The sequence below is a fragment of the Prenolepis imparis genome, unplaced genomic scaffold (assembly GCF_030444845.1).
Source record: "Prenolepis imparis isolate NDT839.2.m4 unplaced genomic scaffold, iyPreImpa1.0 SCAF_4, whole genome shotgun sequence".
NCBI lineage: Eukaryota > Metazoa > Arthropoda > Insecta > Hymenoptera > Formicidae > Prenolepis > Prenolepis imparis.
Genome location: NW_028141162.1, coordinates 8,339,655 through 8,366,437, shown reverse-complemented (window position 1 = coordinate 8,366,437; position 26,783 = coordinate 8,339,655). Strand labels below are relative to the sequence as shown.

The following is a 26,783-nucleotide window of genomic DNA, read 5'->3' as shown; positions in this document are numbered from 1 at the left end:
TATTAGACCGTCATCGGTTATCTCCCATAATCTAATATAGCAAATGTAACAGAAATATAATCTAGTTCGATAATGACATTACTTAAATTTTATTACATCGAGCGCATGAGACATGCACAATTCCGATATGAATCCGATAAAATTGAATGTTTCATACGGCAAGAGTGCATTTTAAACGGTCCATAAAATCTTCTCGCGAGAATACCACCAACACGCGCGAAATTTCGTTTCTATTTATAGCTTATTCTCTTCTACGGGATTCTGGAACGCGCTTCAGAACATTTCACGGATGTAGTGTTGAATGAATCATCCCGCGTTCCTACGCATGACACCCCAGGGGCTTTCGAAGGACAATCCAATTTCCACGACCAGTCTTTCGTTTCAAGAATGTTGTTTTCTGCAGGTCGGGAAAGTGACAGTCTGAAAGTCTCGCGATTCTTCTTTTTTCGGCGATATCACAGACATTTTGCTTTTTTTTCATCTCGAAATCGTATCTTTATATATTAAAAATATATTGCGTTATTTTAATTTTACTTGAAAGTATACATTTAAATTAAAAATATTTATTTTCGCTTATAAAGCTTTGTGATGAATTTGTATTTTCACTTACTGCATTACATTACAAAAATTAATTATTTCTCACGGGACTAAAAATATTCAACTCATTGCGAGATCGTCATTCACATTCAAACATTTCGTTCGACTTTAATTAGGTATAATAAAATTTGTTTCTATATTTTAAAATTAACTCAAAAAAGTTAAAAAAAATAACTCACACAATTTATGATTTTTAATATCATAGATTTGTGTTGTAAGAAAAACAAAATAAAGATCGACTTCTTTCTTTCTTTCTCTCAAATTTATACTTGTTTTCGTATGAATATTAGACACTATATAATTGACGTATTACAATTTCGTTCAGCGTCGTGAGACAAATCTTCCACATTAGTGAGCCTACAAAAACAGATCATGATCGCGGCACGTAATCCCACTCGGAGAATCGTTAAATGGTTCGTGCGACTTCGTATTAGTGAGAAACGCGCTGTTCATCTAGCAGCATCCAGTGGAGCGAAAGTAGGTTTACATCGCAGTTAAGTTTCATCGCAACGCCCCCACGATGGTTGGATGCCGTGATGTTAAACCATCTTTCCTACAGTCAGTGACGACGTCGCGCCGCGTGGATTTACCGACCATTTGGCAAATGAAGACGAAACTACATCGTAGATTACGGAGCGAGAGAGCGAAGCGAGGACGCAATAGAGTTTCGAGCACCTTAATATATCTGTAGATAGACAATAGTTGACCATACTTGCCGCGATTTTAATAAAGATATAGGAGAACGCGTTTGGCACGTGAGTTCTTTTATCATTTTATAATTGCAAGTAGCACACAGGGATATTTCTCGCAAGATCTCATATTTTGCGATTTTGCGTACTTGCATCAATGCCCTAATTATTTGTATTATACATTCCGATTCTAAAGTGCGTTTCCGAGCATCGCAGTGTATGTAGACGCTGCTACATATGTATATCTGCGATTAAATAGAGAAGTCATTACCAAGAATAATTGAGCTTCAAAGAGTCACTAACAATCGACTTTGTAATCACTGCAATCGAACGGAATGGTCGTTAGGACTCGATGCCTTCCTTCTCTGATCTCGAACGCGACGACTATAAACGGCGCGGCGATGGACCCGTTTGTTTTCCAGCGACTGCTACTTTGAACTTTCGATAGCACTCGGTCTATGACACGTGGAAGCTCTCTTTCGAGGTAAATTAAACGGAAATCGTTACCTTTCCTCTTATTCGTAGCGCATCCCTTTCTTCGCTTTTTATCGTCGCTAGAATCGCGCGAGCATTTCTCTACTTTGCACTATTGTTTGCAAGGAAAGAATATATCTTTAAATATCTTTAGAATTAAAAAAAATCTTTGTATATGACATAAGAAATTAAATTGTTAATAGACCCTTTGTTTATCGCCAGAAATAAACTTGCTATAATAAATGTTACGATAAAATATTTTGCAATGCCAACTAGTGCTCTAACGAGCAAAAATATATTTTTAGAATTTTCAAGGTAATACATATATAATTTGCCCGTAAAAAGGATGTTACATATATGCGACGGATATTCAATACTTGTGCCCGTTCACTGTGATAAAAATTTCCGGAAAAATAAATACTGCTATGATATTTGAGCCACATTGGTGTCAATATATTCACGCCCTAGCGATGCCTCGCGGTTTTTCGATTTTGGCGGGGCAAACAAAATTTATGAGTAAACCGCTTCACTGTAATGTTATAATGCCATCCATCCTCATCGATTATCACCGCTTTTAATAACTTCTATCTCCTCTCCATGAATCAACATCAATCGCGCGACAGATTTTGAAATATGTATGGAACTCTTCTATCACACAGGCTATCTAGAAATAATTTCATTTGAATTGACAAATTGCAAACTAAAAACAAGATTTTAAGCTACAACATGTATATTAACTACATCGTACAAATAAATTTATCCGCTTCAAATCTAATAACTCTTTTTTTTTTAACTTTTAATGAATGAATTTTTTCAACGTTACATTATCGTAAAAAGTATTCTTGGCAGAAAATAAATAACATAAAAAAACTAATTGCATGTTTGAAAAAAATGTATGCACCTACGTAGTGTGATATTTCACACATTATTGAGATGCATCAAGATAATGTGAACAAACTGAGCAGCGTAAAAAAAAGAACAACGTGTCGTTAATTCACCGATACAAGCGATCCACTTGATGGAGCAAGCAAGCTCATCTTCGTGGGAGATAACATCAGGCGAGCACGATAGGTCGCGACAAAAGTTAACGAGATGGTGTTAATTAAATCTCGCACGGTCGATCGCGGGTGAGAAAATTTGACAATGGACGCGTCTACACGCCTTCGTTGGCGCATAGAATATATATATATATATACACATGTATATATATCAGCTCGACTATGCACCGACGCGTACAACACCACTATCGGTCGATGGGCACGGCCGGTGGTCGAACTCCGATGAATCGATGACCGCTTTTAGTAATGATGTGTACATGGCAGGCCATCCTCTCCCGATGGAACGCCACGCCACGCCGGGGTCAACGCAGAACGCCGCGGCCGTACCGAAGGATCGTGTGTAGTGGCAGCCAGAGTTTGCCGAGGGGGACTTATTACGTCCCTGGAATTACCATATAAATTATCGCGTGATGAACCCGCCGGAGTGCGAAACCGTGCACGCTCCGGCCTTTGTCGAGGTTTCGGTTATGGTTAATCGGCCACGCCGTTTAATTGACATTCTGCACCGCAAAATGCCACGGAGGCCGCCGCTGCTGTGCAATTTTCTTCATCGCGTGGATCTATCTATCCGACGCCAGGGGATGATTGACAGCTACATTTAGACCGATTTCAGTCGAGTGTCGAGATTTTCACATACTCTTAGGCTTGCTTCGAGATTTTAATACCACAAAGGAATGACACGTTTCGTTATCGTGTTTTTCTTTTTAATTTTATATTTGTTATTGGCTAATATATTACCTAATTACAGGTTACGAGACGAGAATATCGAAAAATCAGAGATAAAAAACTGATCTCTTTATTTATAGAAGAGCGAAACTATTAAACCAGTGCACTAGTAATATCTCTCTCTTCTATTCGGCGCACTATATATAATTCTTGAATTAATACGGCAAAGAGCATTGAGAAATTTACACGCCGGGTATTAAATAAATTCGTTTCTATGCATGCGGTATGTATGAATTAAATTATTTATACGTTAACTAAATTATTTATGTGTTAATTAAATTATTTATGCGTTAATTAAATTATAAATGGCTACATGTTCCATCATTAACGCATATTCAAATCGTCAAAGTTGGACGAATGCGCGTTTCAGAAACGTTATTAAGATTAAAACCATATAATTATCCGGCATGGTAATATCGAGGCAGTAGGGGTGATCCAATGATGAAAAGGTGGATGAGTATAACTAATGTTTAAGACTGTGACCCCCCTTGACGAACAAGAGTATCGCGCGAGCCCGATGAATATGCAAAAGTCTTTCTCGAACTATGTATATCTGACTACACTACTATCGCCAGTTTATATTTCATGCATTCAGATGTCCTTCTTACATTCCATCCCAAGGCGTGGTGGATTTGAACAATGTCGTCTACTGTTACCTTCATTATATGGCGTTTAAAAACCCGGTCCACATTTCTCGTGAAATTCTCGCGGCGGCATGGCATGCAAATCCCACTCAATTCGCATGAACACGGGGAAACTCTTAAAGCCTTTTATGGTATGCCTTCTCTAAGACTGAATTCGTGGTCTGAAAGTCGGAGTGCTACTATATTCTCCAGTATGGGGAGATATTACGAAACGACTTTTCGCGCGGGTTATACATACACTGCGCGGCTGAGAATTTTTAACCCCTTTCTAAGAGGTTACGTATGACACGTGCAGATTTATACTCACTGAGTGAAGAGTATATGCACACACGCGAGTGCGCTACGAAATCTGACGAACTTTCTCCGCGTTTTCTCGCGGAAAAAACAAACTTTTCTTTTATTTAATACAATAAACAATACGTGGAACTTAGAATTGCGTCCAGAGAACAGCTGCTATTATTGTTGAAAAGTAATAGAAAACTTTGGCATTTCCGTTGGTCCATTAATACAAAACTACAATAATTTTTTGGCAATAATAAACACGTGTGAGAGAGAGAGAGAAACGCGCCTCAATATTGAGAACTACCGAATGTTTCGTCCTATATCTGACATCGGACGTAGTCAACGTATTTTCTCACGTTCCTTTCTAAGATTATGATTTTTGGCACCAATTTTGTCTCGTTGGAATTCGCCGAGGAATTTCGGCACAGCAATCTTATTAACTGCGATAACTAGCGGTGATAAAAAGGAAAAGACTTTGTAAAACGTGTAACGTTTAATCCTTTCTCTCTTTTGAGATTTAGCCATTATCTTTAAAACTTCGTATAAAACTTGTTCGTATAAAAAAATGTTTTATTTTGCATACCTCACAGTGGCCCCGACGTCGCCCGATGCCTCCCTGGGCCTCCTCCTCCTCTCTTGGTCCATGGTAGCACTCACGACACTCGCGAAAATACGAATAATTACGATTGCCCGAAACTTACACGGCACTCCCGACGCGCGAAACTTTACACGGCACTCCCGACACGACGCGTGAATCGCAGTGTGTATCGCAATGCTACCTGTAACAAATAAAATACATACATATTAGAATAATCTTATTATTTCGCATTATAACATACACAATATAAATATGTAAACTAGAATTGACGACAAATATATCCACTGATCGCAACACATTCGCGCGCGCGACAACAGATTAAGTTGGGTTATGTTGGCAAGAGATTTTGCATCGAATTTTTCGCGAAATATGCGTTTCGAACAGTTACGCCTACATATTAACGTTGAAATTAGAATGTGCGGTTGATAAATATTACAATACAAAGGTTAGAAATCGTTTCTAACGATTATGCTTACTAATTAATCACAGCGGGATGCAGCTCCAACTGCCTGATACTCGCGGCGTTTCGGTAATGGCCGCTATTCTACAAACATCGGCAACTTCATGCTAATAGCGCGCGCGATACTATATACATGACTTAACATTAATAATTAATTAAAATTCGAAGGAGATTCGTTCGAAAAGATATAGCTTTAGAAAGGAAAAATATTAATCGAGAATAAGGTATTATATATATATAACATATTATTTACAACATATTACTATTTTATAACTTTTACCATATTATTATTTTAAAATTTAATTAGCAAATTATAACATACACAATATAAATATAAATATAATAAGCTAGAATATTTAAATAGTAAATTTTCGCTGTATTAATATTTTTTGATAGAAATCAGCTGATTAAAGCGTTAATTTGCTAATTAATTTTTAAAATAATAATATATTTTAAATAAAATATGTTTTAATACTTTAAACTTGATTAATATTTTTGACAGTTATCAGCTAATTTCTGTCAAAAAATATTAATCGAGAATAAGATACGATAACATATTATTTACAACATATTATTATTTTAAAATTTAATTCGCACAAATTAATGCTTTAATCAGCTAATTTCTGTGAAAAAATATTAATCGAGTTTAAATAAACTTTATATTATTTTTAAAAAATATCATTTTTTTAACATAAAACCGAAGAATGGCGCGCACTTGTGTTGTTCTAGTTAATTCAAAAAAATTGAAATTAGTCATTAAATTAACGTATATTGTTTTCTGAAAATAAGTTCACGCTTTTCTTTTCTCTTTCTAAAGTCAAACTTTTATGTTAAAAGCATGCGATAATAATAGAATCATATTAAGCTTGCAGTCAGCAAATCCGTGACAGCCCTCTTCGCAAAGCGCTCTATATTGCGCGACCCCATTATGTTATCAGCCATATGTGTTATAGAAATAAGAGCTCCCCACGGCTGGATGATCTACTTTATGTTTACGATCCCTTATAAAAACTTTCTATTAAAACGACGAACACCGTTCACTACTACGAAATAACGTAATAACGTAATACATTATATAATATGGAAGTGTAATGTTAGATTATCTATTTTCTTTCATCGTGAAATTTTCCCGCTATTACGATGGCATGAAAAGCTACGTCTCGAACTTCGCTAATCACGCGCGTAAATTGGAGATTATTCTTCGATCGTTAATTCGCGAAACTAATTTTGAAGCATCGGTTTATTCAAGACTATCTAGCTGAAACGATATAACTAAAGTTAATCATCGAGAATGAGGAATGAAAACTTTTACGCCAACGGCGGTTTGTATTCCAGAGAAGCGCTCGACGGCAATTAAATATTTATTTAATGAGCAATTCAACGTAGATAAATAGAAAATGTCGCTACAAATCAGACTTGAACAATGTACTTTATATGTACAATATACTTTCGAGATACATCACTTGACACTAATGAATTTGGAAACTGATGGAATTACCAGAATTATAATGGTTCTCGCGTTTATTCTCTTCCATTGTTCTCATTGATTGATAAAATAAAATTTGTCATGGAGAAACAAGCCTCTATTCATATAAAATAATAAAGAGATATGAATGATCACAGGATGCGAATGTCAAATTTACGAATGATATGGAGTACCCACTCTTCGCGCGTCATCGAAATAGTTTCATTGCCGCTTAGTTAAGAATCAGCGTTATGAAAAATATCGATCAATGACGTGAAATTATGAAGACTGACAGGAGAATGTCCCTCTCGCTTTGCTCGTAAAGAGGCACTCGACTGCGGTTGCGGGTTCTTCGTTAACTCGTCTCGCACCGCGGATGTTTTCCGAATCACTTACGGTTTGACAAGTCGCCCACATTCTCGACGCACTTACGCGAACGAAGGAGGATGCGAAGGGCCGACAAAACAAAACATACACTGTAAAGTGTCCTTGTGTGTAGAGGATGGGACCTGTTAGTCGCTATTGAGGCAAGTGAGAAAAGTGGCTGTGAGAGAGAGCTGCCTGACGATGCATAAGGGCGCGTTTCCAGAGGATGGCTTATCCCTCGCCCGGCTTTGCCAAGCATTGAGATTTATTAACGCGACGCCCGACAACGTTGGATATCTCTCCATAAATTTCACGGTTGCAAATTTCTGGGAATTCACGCCGATATGCTGCTCGTGGTTATGAACCGTCGCGTTTAGCCCCCTGATTCGGGATTACGGTGGAATAAAGCTTGTCATTCCACAGTATGGCTTCCTCCATTTATGGTATTTAAGTATTACGATGCTGGTCGATTCATTTTTAGAACGTGTACGCGAAAGCGTTGTTTATCAAATATGAATGATAAAGTGTATGTGTGTGTATTACAATCGTTATTATACTTCGTATTACAAATCGATTTGGCGCACTTTGTGTGTGTTTGCCATATATACAGAATTTAATTTACTTCAATCTCATTCAATTTTCATATAATATTTGCCGAACAAATTCCCTGACCAATTCTATCGGATACAGGCATTGGTAAACGGCGGTATTTATTTTCTTTTATTGAAACGGGATCACTTCATGAGATTGTTTTTGCCAGACACTCACATTTATATCACGTTCGAAAGTCTACAATTATTATGTATTATTAACCGTGTAAAAATACGATCAATGTGCTTTGCATTCTCGAGAATGACAACGACAATAAGAATCAACATTAATTCTATTCTTCATCGAAAAGGCGACCGAAAACGTAACACGGCCATTCCATTTGTAATATATATACCAATATCATCCTAAACTGAAATTTCATAGTCCAAGGAACAGTGAGTGATCTTAAGACATCGCTGTTTGATTCTCCCTCGGAGCATCAATCAACGGCCCCTGCAATCAAGGGAGAGCAACGGCAAGCAAGAGGACGTCTCCATGGGAATTTCGAGAGGCATCCACCACTCAATTATCTGCCACCATACACATTCGAGATCTTATCGATCTATGGAGGTCTCTATTCGAAGGAGAGGGTCAACGGGAAAATTCGGCGGAAATCTAAGATCGCTATAACTTCCGTTAAACAGATATAAAAACATTTATTAATATTAACGATGAATCATTGCCAATTATATCACATCAAAAATCGTGAATTAAAAATAATAATAAAATTACTGTAAATAATTGGCAATCAATTTTATATTTTTATATGAAATATATTATCGCTTCTGCTCTTTCGCTTAGCAGATAATTTCCTACACTGAAAACACTATCAGAACCAGAAAAACATCATTATCTCCTTTACACATTAGAACTGGCAGTGCATATCAATGCGCTCTATGGCTCAGACGTAAACAAACCTGTCAGCATCCAAGCCAGAATTATCTGCATTGAATATCAGCAAATGTCGAATATACAATTCGATTTCATTCGTCCCTGAATGATTCCGAGCAACGGCCGTGAATGCCTAATGAGCCATTGTTGTTCGACATTGACGTGCTATTGGCGCTTCACGGAGTAGCATCATTATTATTCTATGCAACAATTTTCGTGTTGCATTCGATTCATCTCTGCCGTTCTCATATAAAATCTTCATATAAAATCTTAAGATTCTTTGACGTCCAAGAAAAGTTGTATTAAAAGTTTCATATGTCTTTCTTGCATTTTCCACTACAGCCCTGCCTCGGAAAAATCAATGTATGATTTATTATCTCTTTTCTAAAAAAATGTCAAGTTGTAAAAAGAAAAAGCTGTTGCAATCGTCTTTATATATAATAAAATCTGTAGGGACACGCGCGTCTATTTAATGTTAATGCTTTTTCTTTCGCAACACTTGATATTTGCTGGTACTTCGATCGTTGTCGCATTGAAGTTATCACTTGTTGCAGATGCTGTAGTGATGGACAGCGAGGGTACGTTGGGCCGCGGTCATGCAAATGGGGGCCGTGGACTGCGCCGTCAACGGTCCCTGGAATGGAGAGAACGGCGCGGTTATGGAGCCAGTGCTCAATCTAGTAGCGATGATGAAGATAACGCACGTCACGCAGTGGGCTCCGTGTCGAGTTCGTCTGTTGCAAGAGGCGCACGTAGCCCCGGTCAAGTCTTTGCCTCCATTTTGGCGCAATCATACGGCAGTAAGTAACGAAGTCTAATTCTTTCGCAAGCTTGATTTTTTTTAAATAAACAAACTTAGCACAGAGAATTTCACATTACACTCGCATATTAATAAAAATAAATGTTTATATAATTTCATTATTTATACGTTGAAACATATTTTCATATAATTTCATTATTTATATGTTGAAACATATTTTCATATAATTTCATTATTTATATGTTGAAACATATTTTCTTTCCTTAGTCTGCGTTAATTTTAAATTGATGTTGCATTCAGTATAAAATAACACGTGCTGAGACGAATAGTATGCTGACGAAGAAAATAGACATGTTATATTCATACAAGTTGCATTTATATTTGCTATATATTATAAATCTGTCATAGTCCTATGTTTGTTATGTTCGAACGAAACAATATATGTATATATTTGCAATCGTTCGAATCTGTACCGAAAACGTGATTCTGCCATCACTCTGCCATTGTTGATTTTTTTTATTGATATCTATTTTTGATTGACAGTTGATCCTATTTTCATGAACGAATCCCGTGACGACGTAATATTATGATATTTGCCCAATGTAATGATTTTTCGATCGAGAGATGCAATTTTAACATATTGACACAACCAGTCACTTGTTCTACTATATTGGAAAATATTTTTATTTAATGTTCAACATCATATATAAACTCATGAAATATAATTAAAATATAATTAGTTTAATAACAGATATAACACAAAATATTGATTTCAATAGATTTCAATCATAATAACTAAAAATATACTATATGTTAATATTAATATAAAAGTAAATATTATTCGTGAAACAGTACATCTTTAGTAACATAATTGATTTTGTTATGCGAAAACAATTTCGATATTTTGTCAAATACTTGTAAATAGTACAATTGATGTAACAATCTGTATTTTCTGAAGTATTTTCAATTGAATTGTATTTCATCAGATTATCTCTCGAAGCTCGACTTAAAAGAGCATTAACGAGGAAAATCTCTAAACTTAATGAAGGAATTGTATATTTTAACAAGGATTTCGTACACGAATAAATGCAACGTATAAAATCAATGAAGGAACGTTATCAACTATCTCGTTATTATGTACGATTGCATGGCGTGACTTTAGTCAATGTTTTAATTGCGGCGCGTCAGATTAAAGTTGCTTTTTTTGCCTCTATTTGATCCGGTATACCAATAACCAAGTTTTACGTACCTCGTTCATCATATTCCATCAAACACCCAGGAGCTTGCCCATTCAGACCGCTTCCCTTAATCTCGCCTCGGCTTTCCACCAAACGCGTAGATTAAAGGATTTACGAAATTAGTTTTACTTCCTCGCGTCGTCTACAAGCACTGCCGGATATTACGTTCGAAGACCAAAATCAAGATTGCCGCGCGCGCGGTAACCTCCTTCTAATATAATATCTAATATAATAAGCGAGCACTTTGAAAAGTAAATGAAGCCTCGCGAACAATAACTGCTATGCACGCGCACATTATAATATCCAAAGCAACGAATTAGCTCTTTCGTACCATTTCGATTATACAAATATTCCGAACGTACAATATAAACACTCTAACGATGATACAACGAACTGGGCCCCGAAGAATAATGCAATAAGCCGGGATAAGTTGTCATATGGTTTTCTCTTAAATGCTCCCCTATATCTTTCGTCATCATTTCCCTCGCCGCTCGTCAATTCCCACGTTTCATCGATTCGTCTTGAGGTCGAACAAAATAGAGAACGTTGCGCGTACGTTCGACGATAAAGGGATGAACTCAATTAATACCGATACTTCGATTTATACTACATTTCTTGGTTGCGGTATCAAGCGAAAAGGAATGAAAGAGTGGAAAAGAGAAAGAGAGAATATCTAGCAGTCCACCTCACGTCTGTCTGCATTTGTTCCAATTCACTTGCTGCCGATTACCGCGCTGCCTCTCCGCGTCGAGTCCACCTCGCCCCCGATCCCGTGTCGTCTCGTCCTACCCCATTTTCATCCCTATTCTCCCATTTCCTCTGCCCTATCTTCACCCGACCCCCTTCCCTCGAATCCATCTACCACTCGACTCGTGGGCACGGCACAGTGTCACGTAACCGCACTCGAAATGTATCGAAAGAGGCGATGTAACGACAACGTAACGACTCGCCTTTACTCGCCCGCAGCTTCTCCTGCTTGTTCAATTCTGTTTCCGCGTGCTGTCCTCTCGCCCACCCATTTGATACGCACTTCACCGTGAATCGATATTATGCAGCTTTCCGACGTTTTCCGTTTTAGGAAGGCTAACCGCGTGGACGTTATTTCAAAATATCATCGTTTATTAATTCATCTTTCGCTCCACAATGTTTTTTTTTATAATTAATGAACGATCGAGAGATTCATTCGTAAAATGTTGAATGTATGGCTCGAGGCATAATAGATATTAAAATTTTAATCGTTAATCTATGATCTTCATTGTCGATATAATAAATTGCCATAGAAACAGTCCGATAATTAAAATCACTATACATAATCGCATAATCGCACAGTAAATTGCGCAAAAAAAAGTTAAAACAGTTTTAATATATATTTTTCAAATCGTATTCACGTTTCATCCTCTTTACGACTCTTTAAGGGATATATTATATACATACGTCATTATCATCTCGATGATATAATGGAAAAAGATCTCTCCTCTTTCCCATGCCTTCTTAGCCAGGATCAAAATACCTATTATAGCTTTCCGCCAGACACGAACGAAAGTACCGTCTCTTTATTAATGGCATCCGATGTGTCACGTTACAAGAGGGCCCAAGCGTCGATATAGATGGCAGCTCTTAATCTCCGTCCGCACAGTCATCAATATATTGATGTTCAGGCGTGGGGTCCTATCTCCAGGGTAGCCAGGCTGGACCAAGCCGGCTTAGACATTATATTGCCAGCTCATTACCAGCAACGGTTCACACATCACGCTTTACTACCTTCCGGAAAATGTTGTCCATCGAAATGACAATGTGCGCAGAAATCTCACATACGATGACACCGTATACGTGGTGCCACGTTACACCCCCAGAGATTATATAAATTGGTAATTTGGTATGGCGAGATATATAAATACAATAGCAGTCTCCGGGATTATTGCGCGAGTGCACGCCTATCTGTTTATCGAACCGTTTCATTCGCGTTAATCAAATATTGTTTATACGTTATTCAGTACATGAAGAGAGATATTGATACATTTGATTCATATATGTCTATTGTTCTATATTTCGAGTCACTTTTCCAGCCCGATAAATTTTAGAATCGATACATCGCGTAATCGATCGAAAGCGGCGCGTGCGCGCTGTTATCATTTTATGCAACCGATGCAGCGCAAATCTTGAGATTATTACAATCACGCGGAACGCATCATTCAATTATATTTAGGTCAAATATTTACTAGTCGCACGTCCCGTTAGATTTTTTTCCGGGTAACGATTGGTTACAAAAAGTGTCACGACCGAAATGAATAAAATAAACTCGAAGATATCGTAGCAAAGCGTGTTCTTAGTATTAATGGAAGCGGTAGCGAGAACTAAAAGCCGACTGCTTTCCCAGCTAAGACTCGAGATCTTCTAACCACGCTTGAGCTCTCCATCTGGCCTCCGAGCATTTTCAAGTTACTACATACCACGGACTCTTAGCTCCGATGTATTCTCAAGGATTTCAGAAGACGAGGTTAAGCCATGGGTAAATTTTTAATGGTCAGATGGAAGTTCCAGCTTCGCGAAGTAATCGTATGGTATACGCGAGATATCGGATAGAGAAATTAGTTCGGAATTCACGAAGATATAACGAAATCACTATAGTTTTCGAGTATAACGGAGTCTCGATAAACTCATAATTTTCTCAATACGTACGTCTCAAAATAATATTTTAATAATATTATTTTAGTATAGTATATCGATATATTAGACAAAATAGATTAATAATAATAAGCATTTGAGCATTTAAAAATCCTTGAAGCATATATTTCCTTATTTCAAATGAGAAACGAATTAAAACGGGATTGACTTGGTGTTGTTAATTTACTCCGAGTTGCTATCTTTGCACAAATGTCATTAGGAGTTTTAGCTACGAACAAAGATTATATAATGGAATTCTTACTCGAATGTAACGGCATATATATATATATATATATATATATATATATATATAAAATGTATATATACACACATGACACACGCGCAAATGCGTATGTGTGCTGGAAACTCTGAGACGTTAACGTACAGGATTAGATATCTGGAGTTTCCGTAGCGGGCCTGGAAAATAGGTTAAAGCAACAGTCATTAGAAGATAATGCGAAAGTTTCGCCAAGAAAGAAAGCAACAGTCTACCGTTTCCACTTATTCCATCACGTCAGAAACTAACACACTAGCGAACGTCAGAGCTGGTAGCTATCAGAAGGAATGAATAATTTAAAGATGTCGGATCGCATGATCGAAATTCACATGTCTGGGAATCGCTTTGAACGTCAAATTACGAGGGGGGAAGGTGGGAGGGAAGGCGGTTCTCTCTTCGTGCGATCGCTTGAATAATTGCGTTACAGACAGTCAATCCATTTAAATCACTCTATTGCCGACAAATGGTTCATTAAAATGCAGCGAATCGAATTCCTGTCGCGCCAATTGCGTAACGTAACGGGAATATCCCGATAAATTCTAATAAATCTTGTCGATGAACTTGCTGCCGGCGGTTGTATGAGAGAAGAGTCGCTGACGCGCGTTCGTGTACAAACTAAGTTTGCATTAAACATCACCAAGTGTTTGTTGAGATACATTTGTGTACATTAATATTCAGAATCATATTTTTGAAAAGCTATGCATAAACCGTTCCACAATAAAAACTATCGCTGTCTCATTTATTTATAATCAGAAAATAGAATCGATTATTTCAGATTATATCTTAATATATCTATATAGAATTTAAATCATTAAATTTATATTGTTTTGAATCTCTGTTTATAACGTCTACCTACACGTTTTCAGACATGTGATTGTAAATAATCAATGTTTTTTGCTATTAAAGTTTCCTAAACGTGTCACGATATAATTAAAGTCACTTGTGTATTTGACTCTCATTTACGATTCTTATGTTCGACTATGCATGCGTAAATAGCATGTAACTTGATTCTGTGTGCAAAGTGTTAACATTATATAATCAGAGCCTCGGTAATATTCGCGCACAACATAGAATCAAGATTGAAGAGGTATGTCCTTACGTTTATACCTTTATAGGCCTACATGACCTTAAGTACCAAGACACGGGCTTGTGTGCTTGACTGAATGTTCTATACCCTGCACCAGGCACCACCGCAACATGGTCCGCCACGCTGTGCCAGGTACATATGTACATGTATATATTACCAATAAATTTTCCTACAAATCCCTTCCCCCACTATCTAACTCCCTATCACACAATAACAGTACCTGTTGTCTCGTTCTTAACACCGTTGTCATACGAAGCATATAATTTTATAGCACATAACGTACTAATTGATACATCACGCTTAAAAATGTTAATTTAAAATATTTAATATTAACTTTAATAATAATCAATACTACTGAATTATTCAATATTATTGCAATAATATTAATATGAATGTCAATATATCAATCGACAGCAGATAACATGCCGCGAACGAAGCCAAAGTAGTACAAGTCAACGTTCGATCAGACTAGTACGGATTCAAGAAATAAAAAATTTTCATATATACTCAATATATAAAAAAAAATATATAAAATTATATAAACAATATGTGCAAAATTATATATAATAAATGATAAAAATGTTATATATTTTTATTATTTATTGCATAATCTTACACTTGTTACTACACATTATTTATTGTGTAATTTTACATTTATTGTTAAAAATGTTTGTGATTTTTTCTTTTTATATATTTTTTATGATGTATTTATAACATCATGTAAGTAAATATACTATGTTTGTAAAAATCACCATTAGTTTTCTAATAATAAGAGTTTTAATTTCTCGACGAATCGTTAGTTATCGGTAGAAATATATGTCGGTTTCCAACTGTAAAAAATCGCGCTTTTCAATAATTATCCGGTATATTAAACAAAAACCGAGTAATTACATAGTAATGATAATTATAATATTGGACCATTGCTTCTCGATGCAGCAACCAAATTACTAACTACACACAAATTACGAACTGGATACGTATCTCCTCTTACCAACTCCTTTTCCTCCTATGTAGTGCTTGATCATAGAGCTCGTTTCAGGATTACGTACCAACGAGCGACCCCGCCGTAAATATCACTCTCCTTTTACGTAGATGCGGCTTTTCATCGACAAAATAAACATGCTGGAGGTAAAGTTACCCTAACGAGGGAATCGTGTCCCTTGATCTACTAAAAATGATGTTTTCCTATATTTATTATTATCCGCGCAATCAAGTCATGTCTTTTTTTATTCACAGACTAGAATAATCTCAATATATATGTATGTATATTATACATACGTATATACATATATTTATTTGTTTTATGTATATATATGGATACACACACACACACACACACATATATATATATCAAAGCAATATTTTATTTCTTGCAAACTTGAACTTTTAACAATCATTATATTAAATTGCTGTCACATATATATAATTGTTCAATCATGTTTTCATCGGACAATAGTATAATCGGAGGAAAGAGTATTTTCTGAGAAAATCATAATTATATTTTGATATTAAATTTACACATGTGATTTATATGACATTTATAAAGCAAACTATAACTGTCAACTGTCAACTATCGATACAATTTGATAGTGTAACGAATATTTAGCGCTATCGCTTACAAGAGAAATTGAGATAGAGTGTCAAGCACCTCGCTGCAAGCAATTAATATTGACTAACGATCAATATATGTGATTTAATGAAACGCGTTATTACGTTTCGGGATCCTCCATGCAAATATCTGAATGTCCATCCGAAAATCGACCGCGCATTCGCAGAGTTAGGAGACAGAGCGAGAAAGAGAGAGAGAGAGAGAGAAGTGCAATATGACCACTCAATATTGAAAATTGCTTATATACGCATCGAATATAAAATTGTAACTAACTGTACGACCGATATCATCATAGGAGAAAAATAAAATATTAGTCGTATGTTCGGTGCAAAAACGCTCATCCTTTTCTGTCACTCTGTTGATTATCTAAACGATCGTCGATTATATCCGCGCGCAGAAAGACTGACGACAAAGTTTCGCCGGTCCGTCACTCTGTTTGTCGCATCCGATACTCGCGGGCAAATGCCGTCGATGAAGAAAAGAAAAAGGAAAAAGAGGGGAAAAAACAAGCGTGGTACCCGATACCGGGTTTCTCATTATTTTAAGTGACTTCAGAGGCAGCCTGGCGTGTATATGCGCACCATATATCACCACTTGCCACTCAGCCCTGCAGTATCGTATAATCGAGTTGTCAAGCAAACTACCCCTTACGGAGAATGGGTCTACTATCGTTGTCGCCGCCGCAGACGCCACCGACGCCATAGTAGTCGCCTAATGCACGCGTTATTACGTTACGCGCATTTAAAACTCCCCTCCTATTAGCAGTTTGCCATCTCCTCTGTCGTCTGGATCGAATCCAAGGAAGGTAGAGGCGCACGAAATGACGCGCAGGTGTAACTTAGTTGTGGCGCGCGGTCGGATTTAATTCTAGAAAAGCTGTTGTGTGAGTCGCTTCATACTAATATACTGACTTTGGATTATCTCTCTGCACCAAGATTTTGCGAATGACATTCACGGCGCAAACTTCATTTTCATACCATTATAGATGTTTACGTTATATCGGAGTAAAATACTGATGCTGGAGATTTGACACAACGCGCAATTTAAATTAATATCGCTCTTAACATCGATCTATTATGATAAACGAGCACATTCTAGTAGTTGCTGGAATAGCAAATCGATATCAACGCGGCGATCATCTAGGCAGTTGCTACACGCATTAATCGAGATGTCGAATTGTAACAACACGATGTACTATATGTGCGAGCAAATTGTTTCCATCTGTAAATCGACCGATATCGTCCGTCGCATCATCATCCTCTATTACTCGCCAGTCGATTCGTTACTTATAGCCACCACCGTTATCTACTTTTGCGGTCGCATACTTCCTCTCGTCAGGCGCACTCTCCTATAAGCAGCACTCCTATTATTATACTCGCTTTGATGTCGCGCGACGCAGTCCTTCGAATACTGAATTAATTTCTGAAGGGGTACATACCGGCGTCTGGCGCTCAACTACCAGCGCAATCGTCGTTATTTAAGGCGAACAATTATATCGAGATAATTTTACGACGTTTAACGTGCATTACCGCCGTCCAAATGGATTCGGAACGGAATAACTCGCGAGTATCGAGCAAACGTTACGCGATATCGAAATACTCGAGTATGTCTGCGCCACTATCTCGTTGGTATCGTTGCACTGGGGAAAAAGAAAAAAGAGAGATATAAATCGCTTCCTAGAACGAGAACACTCCAGAGGCCCGAGAAATCCGAGCGAAAAGCCGATAAACCATACTGGTTTTAATGAACTTTCATTTTTCCACGCGAACCTTTGGGAATACAAGAATAACAATTTTATTTTCGCGTAAAAGAGACGGCGAGATCGAGTTGGAACGTCGCTACTTATTACTTTCGTTTTGAATCTATTTGTCGAGTCATAACGAAACCGAGAAATATGCCAGTAAAATGTTTAATTAATGGAGATTGTAAGAAGATTAAAAATCAATAATATATATTGCACTACATGCACATCAGATTTTTATGACACAAATGGTAAGTATTCTTCATAATTTTTTGAAAATTTACACCATAATTTTCATATTATCAAAGGGATTTCTCACACACGAGCGCGCGTGTAAATCAATCTCATTCAACTTTTATCAAAGTGAATTATACAACATTTGTGCGTCTCATACACAGCTAGCAGAATGTATGCTTCGCATCGCGCGATTACGCGATCTGCTTGGTGAACATCGGCAAAATATTGCAACAGACCTTCACATTGGAATAATAACAACGCGAACCGCACATCCATATTCGTTTTGCGGAATAAGGGCTGAGCCTACCTAGCGTAACTCGTGTGCGAGGTCACTTAATAATGCAGATGGAGAATACCCCTAGTCCCGGAACACCATGTGTAAGTCATGATTAATATTTCAGTTGTCGACCAAGAGGTTGAGGTGAATGGGGGGGGGATGGCGGGAAGTAGTCGGGAGGGAGTATGAGGGTACCAACGGAAGGACTGACCATTGCAAAAGCATAGGAGCTGCGCGAAGGTTTCGTTGTCCGGTACGTTGTTAATTATTCGCAAAGGAAATTAATGCGTTCCTTGCAATAATTTACACCGACCACGGAATGAATGGTGGCCAGACGGAATTATTCACGCTTCGTGGATCATAATTTCGGGCGTAAGGTTTTAACGTCTTGCGTGGAGATAACCAAGATGTGTCGGTGGCTGTGGCTAATAATATCACTGAAAGAATCTTGTCTGTTTATAGCTTTATCTATTTGACGTAAAGAAAATGTGCCATAACAATGAAATTATATTTTTGATATAAATATAGAAAGCATGCATTAGATTTCAATGCACATTAGTAGATAGATGTATGTACATCATCGTCCGTTCCTATAAAGATTATTAGATATTTTTAATTTATATCACTGCACGCGTGGCCTATGATGCACAAATATATACATAAAGTCGCTTCAACATCGGAAATTTTATCATATATTTAGATAAGAGATAATTTTGATCAGATTTAAAGATTTAATGCATTTAAATTTGTATTCTCCACACACACACACACGCGCGCGCGCGCACATATATATATTTTTCCACGTAATTCTTATCTAACATTCATTATTAATATTAATTCAAATCTAAACCATAGAAAATCTCAGACTAAAAATATTAATAGTCGATATTAAATTTGTACTTCAACAGAATAAAATCTTGTGCTTTTATATATAATTTAATATTTTTTTTCTTTTTTCTCAAATTGCAAAATAATATTATTGTTATAGTCTCCAGCTTTAAAGTATCAGAATAATTCTCTATTGTTACAATAGCTTAATAAATTCCTTGAAATATGCTTCTGAAAAATTTCAAGTTTTACATAACGAAGTATCAGATACACTCTGTAGTAAAAAGTAGTAGTTTGGTATCGTAATGAATTTACCGCGGTCACTATTTAACAATGCGCATCTCGCTATCGCGCCGTGTTGTTTCGCCACTAACGATAACCCGGTGAAATACGTTTTAAGCTTGGCGTTTCCGCAGCGTAACGCTCGAGGCTTAGATTTTCTATTATCTATTTGACACATTGCCCGCTTGAACACATTGCTAGAACCAGAAAGCTTGTTTCATATCCGAAGTGGGACTGCATTACACATGCATTAAATTATTTTGCTTTTTCAATGATATTCGTAATATTTATTATTAAGATTAGAAGAAGGAAATCATTTTCTATTGTTCTATTCGTATTTGAGAATAAATTATAATAAAACGATAAAACCTATGTGTAATTTTTTAAAATATTATTCTTGAATGTATTAATTTCTGTGCGTGTGTGCGCGTGCCGGATTGATCGGTTAAATTGAGCTGTTAATTTTGAAAATGCATGAGAAAAGAGTTTGCAGGAAAAATACATATTTCTACGTATGATGTTTCGATTACTTAAACCATGTATAATATTATGAATGCATATTGAATGGATGCACTATATAAATAGCGTCGATTTATTTTCAGTAGAAGATATATATGTTTGCTCGAATCGACAGTTTAACATTGTATCCATGGCAATTAAAATATTACCATCATCATTTTATTTTAATCTCGACGCTGATTTCACAATGTTACATTGATTTAAATTTATATGAATAACCAATTTATAATTAATTAATTGTCATTTTAACAAGAGTATTAAGTATATGGTATGATATCACAGCAATACATTTGTAATATATAGAAATATTTAACTATTCATTGCTAATGTTGCATATCGGATGAAAAACCTCAACAAATATTTATTTACGTAGCTTCTATAATTCTTGAAAAATATTTGTTTATTATTATTAAACATGATACACCGTTGCACTTTGTTTATTATAATCCTTTACGTTACTAACAAGTACTGGCGTACTTGTTTACGTTAAAACAGGCTACTTTGTTTTTTATGAAATAATGGCGGAGAAAAAAAATTTAAGAAAAAAAGGAAAATGCGGAGGAAAACTCGTGATGAAAAGTTTGAAGCTAGGGGGATTCTCTACCGATGGTATGCTATTCCGCACCAACGTCGTCAATAACAAAAGATATCGATATGTAATTCCTAGTTTCAAGGATGATGAGAAAAGTTCTCATGCCGTTCATAAAATATATAACGGATACTATTCATTACTGCCGAAGGGGGACTCAATGTAGTTGCCGGTCGCACGAGAAAAACAAAACATTAAGTAGATGGGAATACTGCAGCGCGAACATTGAACTTCGAACCCTCGTCGTCGACTACGACTCTGTTTTCTATAAGCACAGAATGAGAAATACGTAACAGACAATATTAAACTTTACGATATTTTTTTGCAAGCAATTGACAAAAAAGTTTCGTATCAATAATGTACATTCGTTCTTGCGTGAATAACTCGATTTATTCTGAATATCTCATCATAATTTGATCTAATTATAAAACACATTTTTTTATACGTCTGTATCAAAATCAGTTGTTTCGCACTTGTTTGCTAGAATATATTTTCTTTCTCTAAAATAAATCTATAATATATCCACTGATAATATATCAATTAAATTTTTTTATGATGTTGATTCATACGCTGGATGCTATTATTCAATAAGAAAAAGAAAAATCAAAAAGTTTAGTTAATAAGTATCCTATAATAAAGAGTGCGTGAGACAAGTTAACGGAAAAGGCATGTAACACGTGGAGAAAAGCTGATAGAGTGTCAACCGCAGATTCCAGTTGCGCTTACATAATCGCCGGTATCTTTTCGTCGAAGGTTCAAAGGCGAAAAATTGCGTACGCTCCACGCTCCTCGATCGCCCGAAGCTCTCAGACAAATACAAAGTTTTTCCTTTGCTAGCGTTTGTAACATGTAAACCCTCCTTTTTTGACGACGTACAAAGAGAGAATCGACCATCGCCCTTATTCCTCTTCGCCTGAATAGAACTGTTTAATGTGGAAATGTATCGTATATTATCGTTATAATTTATATTTTTCTTGCTATAATTTTCTATATTTTCCAAATTATAATCGCAAAACTTTTAATAGGTAATGTAAGATAATGAATAATTTAGCCGTAAATAATTAGGCAAGATCGAATAATTACTTATATTAAATATCATAATTTTTAAATATTTTCGTATAATTGATCGCATAGGCAACATTTTTAAAACATCCTTTGGATTCCATGTGATGATTTCTCTATTTATTTTTCTGCTTCATTGACAGTGACAGCAGTTGTGTGTTTCTGACCGACCGTTTAATTCTTTAAATCGCTTGGATGTGAAATGACGTATTAAATTTTATTCCGCGTTAAAATTATGTATATTGCTTCAAAATGTGTCAGTCGTCTCTAGTAAACGGCAGACAAAATTACTCATTATAATAAAATTTTGGTATCTTTGTATAAAATATTATCGCGTTAACTCCGCTATACGTGCGGTTATGAGAAAATGAAAATTTTCACCAATTTGATATCCATAGCAAGATCATATCAAGACTATCTTTAGTATGATAAAAATGTCATATGTGTATATTTGTGTATTGTATTATATGCAAATATATAATAGCTATATCTTTTTATTCTTGACAAATCTAAATGTTTTTTAAATTTCTTTTACACTGTATTTCTTCATACATAATATAACATAATTCTTTAATATTTAATAAATTTTTTATTTTTGTTTTTATTTTGTTATATATTTCGATATAGTTTCGGTTTTATAAGCAGTCAGAATAATCATTGCGGCTTGCATATTGACCATATTTATATAATATTCATAAAAAAGAAAAAGGAATACATTTTATGAGATCGATGGATGTTATTAAAATTCCATAGGAAAATCATAAAACTATCTGGAATTTCATTTAATCATATACAAACATTAATAACAATCACGAGAATCCCCCCTCTCCCTATAATGTAATACTTTTCATACTTGAATAATTAAATATCTGGCATATATGTACATTCCAGTTAACTCTGTAAAGATGGTGAAGCGAGAGAGTAGATATTCCTTAACTCTCATACACGTTATGTGTACAATATATCGATATGCGAAACACGCCCGAGATATAAGTAATATCATTACGACAATTTCTATTATATCGTGTGTCATCACGAAGCTCGATTGTGTCGATATACCGCAGAGTCGTGCTCTCGCTGCAAGAAGCGAATTGTTCGCATTGAAGAAAACTCGAAATATTCCGCAATAAAGGAACACACTGTCGTAAACGGAATGAGAAGCGCGGCGAGTATGCCTACTTCATTAGCGAGCATCGTTACTTTCTCAAACGGAGCATCGGCTTATTATAAGCCGTCGTAATTGTATATACGGTATATCTCGTCTCACCCTCGACAGGCATGCCGGTCGCTTTAGGCTTTCTATCAAAGAGCTTGCAGTTTAAGAAGCGGAAGGAAGAGGCGCGGAGCGAGATGGTTAGAGGCGCATGGAAGCAGTCGGCAGAGTGGCCCTTTCAACGGAGACACTTTGCACCTGTTGAAGGTACAGCCACTCCTCGATCTTGCCAAACTCTCCCGCGCTCAAAGTGATCTCCAACCTCTGGCTGTTACTAGAAAAACGTCGGCAAATTCCTCCCCCTCTTCTAGCGCCCGATTTCGTTTCGTTGACGTCTCGGAAATTGGTTTTCGATATGAGTCGCGACGTAGGTATCCCATTGTTCCTTGTGCGTGCGACAGCTCGAAAAACGCGTCTCTCGCATCCCTTATTTTTATTTTTACACATGTACACTTTTCCTAACGGCTGATACTATAGAAAGTACAGAAATGTGTTTGGCAAAGGAGGTGTAAATTATAATCGTGAATCGAAGGAGAGATTTAACGTTCAACACGAATATTTATTTACGTTGAAAAATATTTGAATATAAAATATAAGAAGAAAAATTGCAACGTTATTGCATATTGAAATGATATTCAAAGAATCAACGTTACTAGAAATAACGTTGTATCAACGTTATTTCTAGTTGTCACAAATTTCCGTTGCATTCTTGCAACGTATATATTTAAGGAACCGCATATTGCAACTGCCTTACGCACTTTCATATCCGAATTATAAAATTTCGACTATTATAATGACGACTAGAATAGCTATAAAAATATAATATGCGTTAATCAGTCGATGATTATTAAATTTTTCTTCCGATCATCGTCTATATAAATCCAGACGCTATAGAAGCTATTATGTTTTATTCGGCAAAATACATCTTATTGATATAGTATCTCGTATTCGCGCATTTTAACTCGATACACAAAATCATTGGAGAGAGAAAAGATGTTAATTATGCGGATAGCGAGGCTGCTCCCGTTCACGAGCAAAATTCGGAAGAAAATGAACGCGCGCATCGCCCGAAGTCGCGTCGTCTACCGTGTCCAGGTAGAGGTAGACGTATGCACGGGCCGTTGCGCGTTGAGCTTGCGAAAGCAGCCAGAGGCTTACACTTCCGCAAGCTCGCTCGTGGTCTACGAGCCGTGTCGACTACCGCGCGCCGCGCCAGGGCGAAGTGCATTCGATGTTCGCAGTTCGCTGCCATGGCAACAATCCCCCTACAAACAAAATGCATCGTGTGCACACGACATACCACGGTTTTCCTTGTCGCGCCGGTGCCCACCCGCCGCGCGTTTAGTCGCCACGGAAGGAATCGTTGCCGGGGTGAAGAAATGCCACCGGACAGGACGAGACACGACTGTAAATTCCGAGCGAGTGTCGGAGGGAGCGCGATGGCAGAGCAGCCCCCGTGTGCTTTGCGAGATAAATCGTCCGGCTAGCCCCGCGTGCACTCGCACGAAAGTGTCGAAAGGGGACACCGGTGAGCACGCGATCGGCGCCGATGATTAACGGGCGATTAAAGATAAGCGCCGACTGTTCGTTTTGCTACGTCGACGTGCTAGCGAGAGATGTTGTTACGTGGTTAACGCTCTCTCGCGCGATCGATGCGAGAGAGAGAGAGAGCACGTGCGTTGCTCACGAGTATATATGTATGTATATCGATGAATTTCGAACGCCGAGAGTTTCCATTTAGATATTATAACGCTGCCGTAATTAATAATTTTCAAATAGTATTATATATATTATATTATTATTATAAACTCTATTGATTATCAATTTCATGCTGGAAGAATTTAAACTTTAGAATTTAATTTAAACTAAAACTAAAAGCGTTTACGCGCGAAGCTCTTACGTTTTATAATATTTTCAATATTGCTTCTACAGAAAATACATTTTTTTTTATTTTAAAAGAAGCGTGTAGGAAATGTATAATTTTTATCATGCAATATATATGTGTCGTTTCACTAATACCAACATATCTCGCTATCTCAATGAAGAACGCGAACCGAAAGAAATAGCAATCATAGTCATTTGTCGCATCCATCGGTCCGAAAGCGACATGGCAAGCGGCCGATAAAGGAGCGACGCGACGACGTATCTTAAACGTCACGGCGACATTTTCGAATCCATATGTATTAGAAAATCCAATATAGAAAGGAAGAGCATCGCGAGGGCGTAGCGGAATCGCGTGAGCAAGAGGGTGACCGAGGTCGTGCCGAAGGGAAATGGGTAGACGAGAAGAGGAAAGGTCGGAGGAGGAAGAGGAAGAGCGGCTGGGGTTTAGTGAAGAGTAAGGAAGGGAGAGAGAAAGGGAGAAAGAGAGAGAGAGAAAGACGACGGAGGGAGAGAAGAGGGCATAACACAATTACATGTGGGGTTGATGCCGGGGCTCTCTTCGTACGGCAGAGCGAGACGAGGGGCCGGGAACCGCGGGAAAGGGGGCCCCAACAGTGGGTGGCAAGATTGAATATGAAAGTTTAATGCGAGCAATATCAGCGCCACTGCCCCGGCCCTCGGCTACTCACTCTCAGACGTCTCGGCTATCACGGTGCCCATCTTGGTCGTATCTCTCTTTATATCGTGAGTGCGCTTACAACGGCGGCTTCGAGAGCAGGGAGAGAAGAGGTAGACGGCAGAAAGCACTTCGAATCTTTGATGTCCCGAGGTAACCCGCAAGTCGCCTCGAGCTTGTTCCGCGCTCGCGCGTAGGTCCTCGCCCTCCCCCGATCTGATTTGTCAATCCGCGGTCGCGCGTCACTTCCGACGAGCGCGTTCATCTCGATGCAAACAACATTTAGAACGTGGGGCAAAAACGTAATTAACGCCCTTGTTAAGTCTCTTTTTACCGCTCGAATATCGATTTTCAGCCAGAAATGATAGAACAAAAGATGATGGAAAATTTACGAGAATGTCAATATTATATATTCGATTTTTTATATTTGCGCTTAATTTATAAATCGTAAAAAAATAAATATTTGTATATACTATGCTTTTTTAATCACAATTTCCTGAAATATTGTTAATTCATTCTCTCTATTCTTAATTAACGAAACGGTATAACGTATCGCGAGATGTCGCCTATCTCTTTCCCTCTCGTACGAGAAATGATAATTATCAATTAAAAACTTACTTTTGCGTACAGATACTCTGCTCGTGAATGGGATTCACGAGCTCGCTAAAGCGTTTAGTGACTATGCCTTCGGCTATTTGTAAAACTTTACTCATTAATTACCGACAAGATTCGATCTCATCCTCCCTTCCATACAAAACTCCCACCCCGATCTTTTCTCACTATGATTTTACCCCTTTTGTCCGCCACAACCAAGTTTAATAGTGAATTAAAACGTGCATTCCTGCAACCGGCAATTATCTGCCAATTAACAGGCCAAACGCGTGATATCGCAAAGTCATTTGCTTCTAATAAAAGGATATATATATGTATATATGTATATATATCCGCAACGGATGCCTCATCAAGTATATGACGCTGCTCTTCTTAATTACTGAACTT

The 26,783-nt window shown here is 37.1% G+C and overlaps 2 protein-coding genes across 7 annotated transcripts in view; one reads left to right on the top strand and one right to left on the bottom strand.

Annotated features, from left to right (window-relative positions):
- Ten-a (Teneurin-a transmembrane protein) overlaps positions 1-26,783 on the top strand; it is a 466,667-nt gene that overhangs the window by 134,768 nt on the left and 305,116 nt on the right. For all 6 annotated transcript variants that reach the window (XM_083036192.1, XM_083036190.1, XM_083036191.1 and 3 more), the window contains one exon: positions 9,396-9,641. In XM_083036192.1, coding sequence (XP_082892318.1) covers positions 9,407-9,641 — 235 coding nt within the window. In that variant the 5' untranslated portion in view covers positions 9,396-9,406. The remainder of the gene's footprint in view (positions 1-9,395; positions 9,642-26,783) is intronic.
- Positions 1-26,783, bottom strand: part of LOC145935111 (uncharacterized) — a 194,950-nt gene that overhangs the window by 132,837 nt on the left and 35,330 nt on the right. Inside the window, exon 3 of the mRNA XM_083036198.1 lies at positions 5,054-5,249. Within this exon, the coding sequence (XP_082892324.1) occupies positions 5,054-5,249 (196 nt within the window). The remainder of the gene's footprint in view (positions 1-5,053; positions 5,250-26,783) is intronic.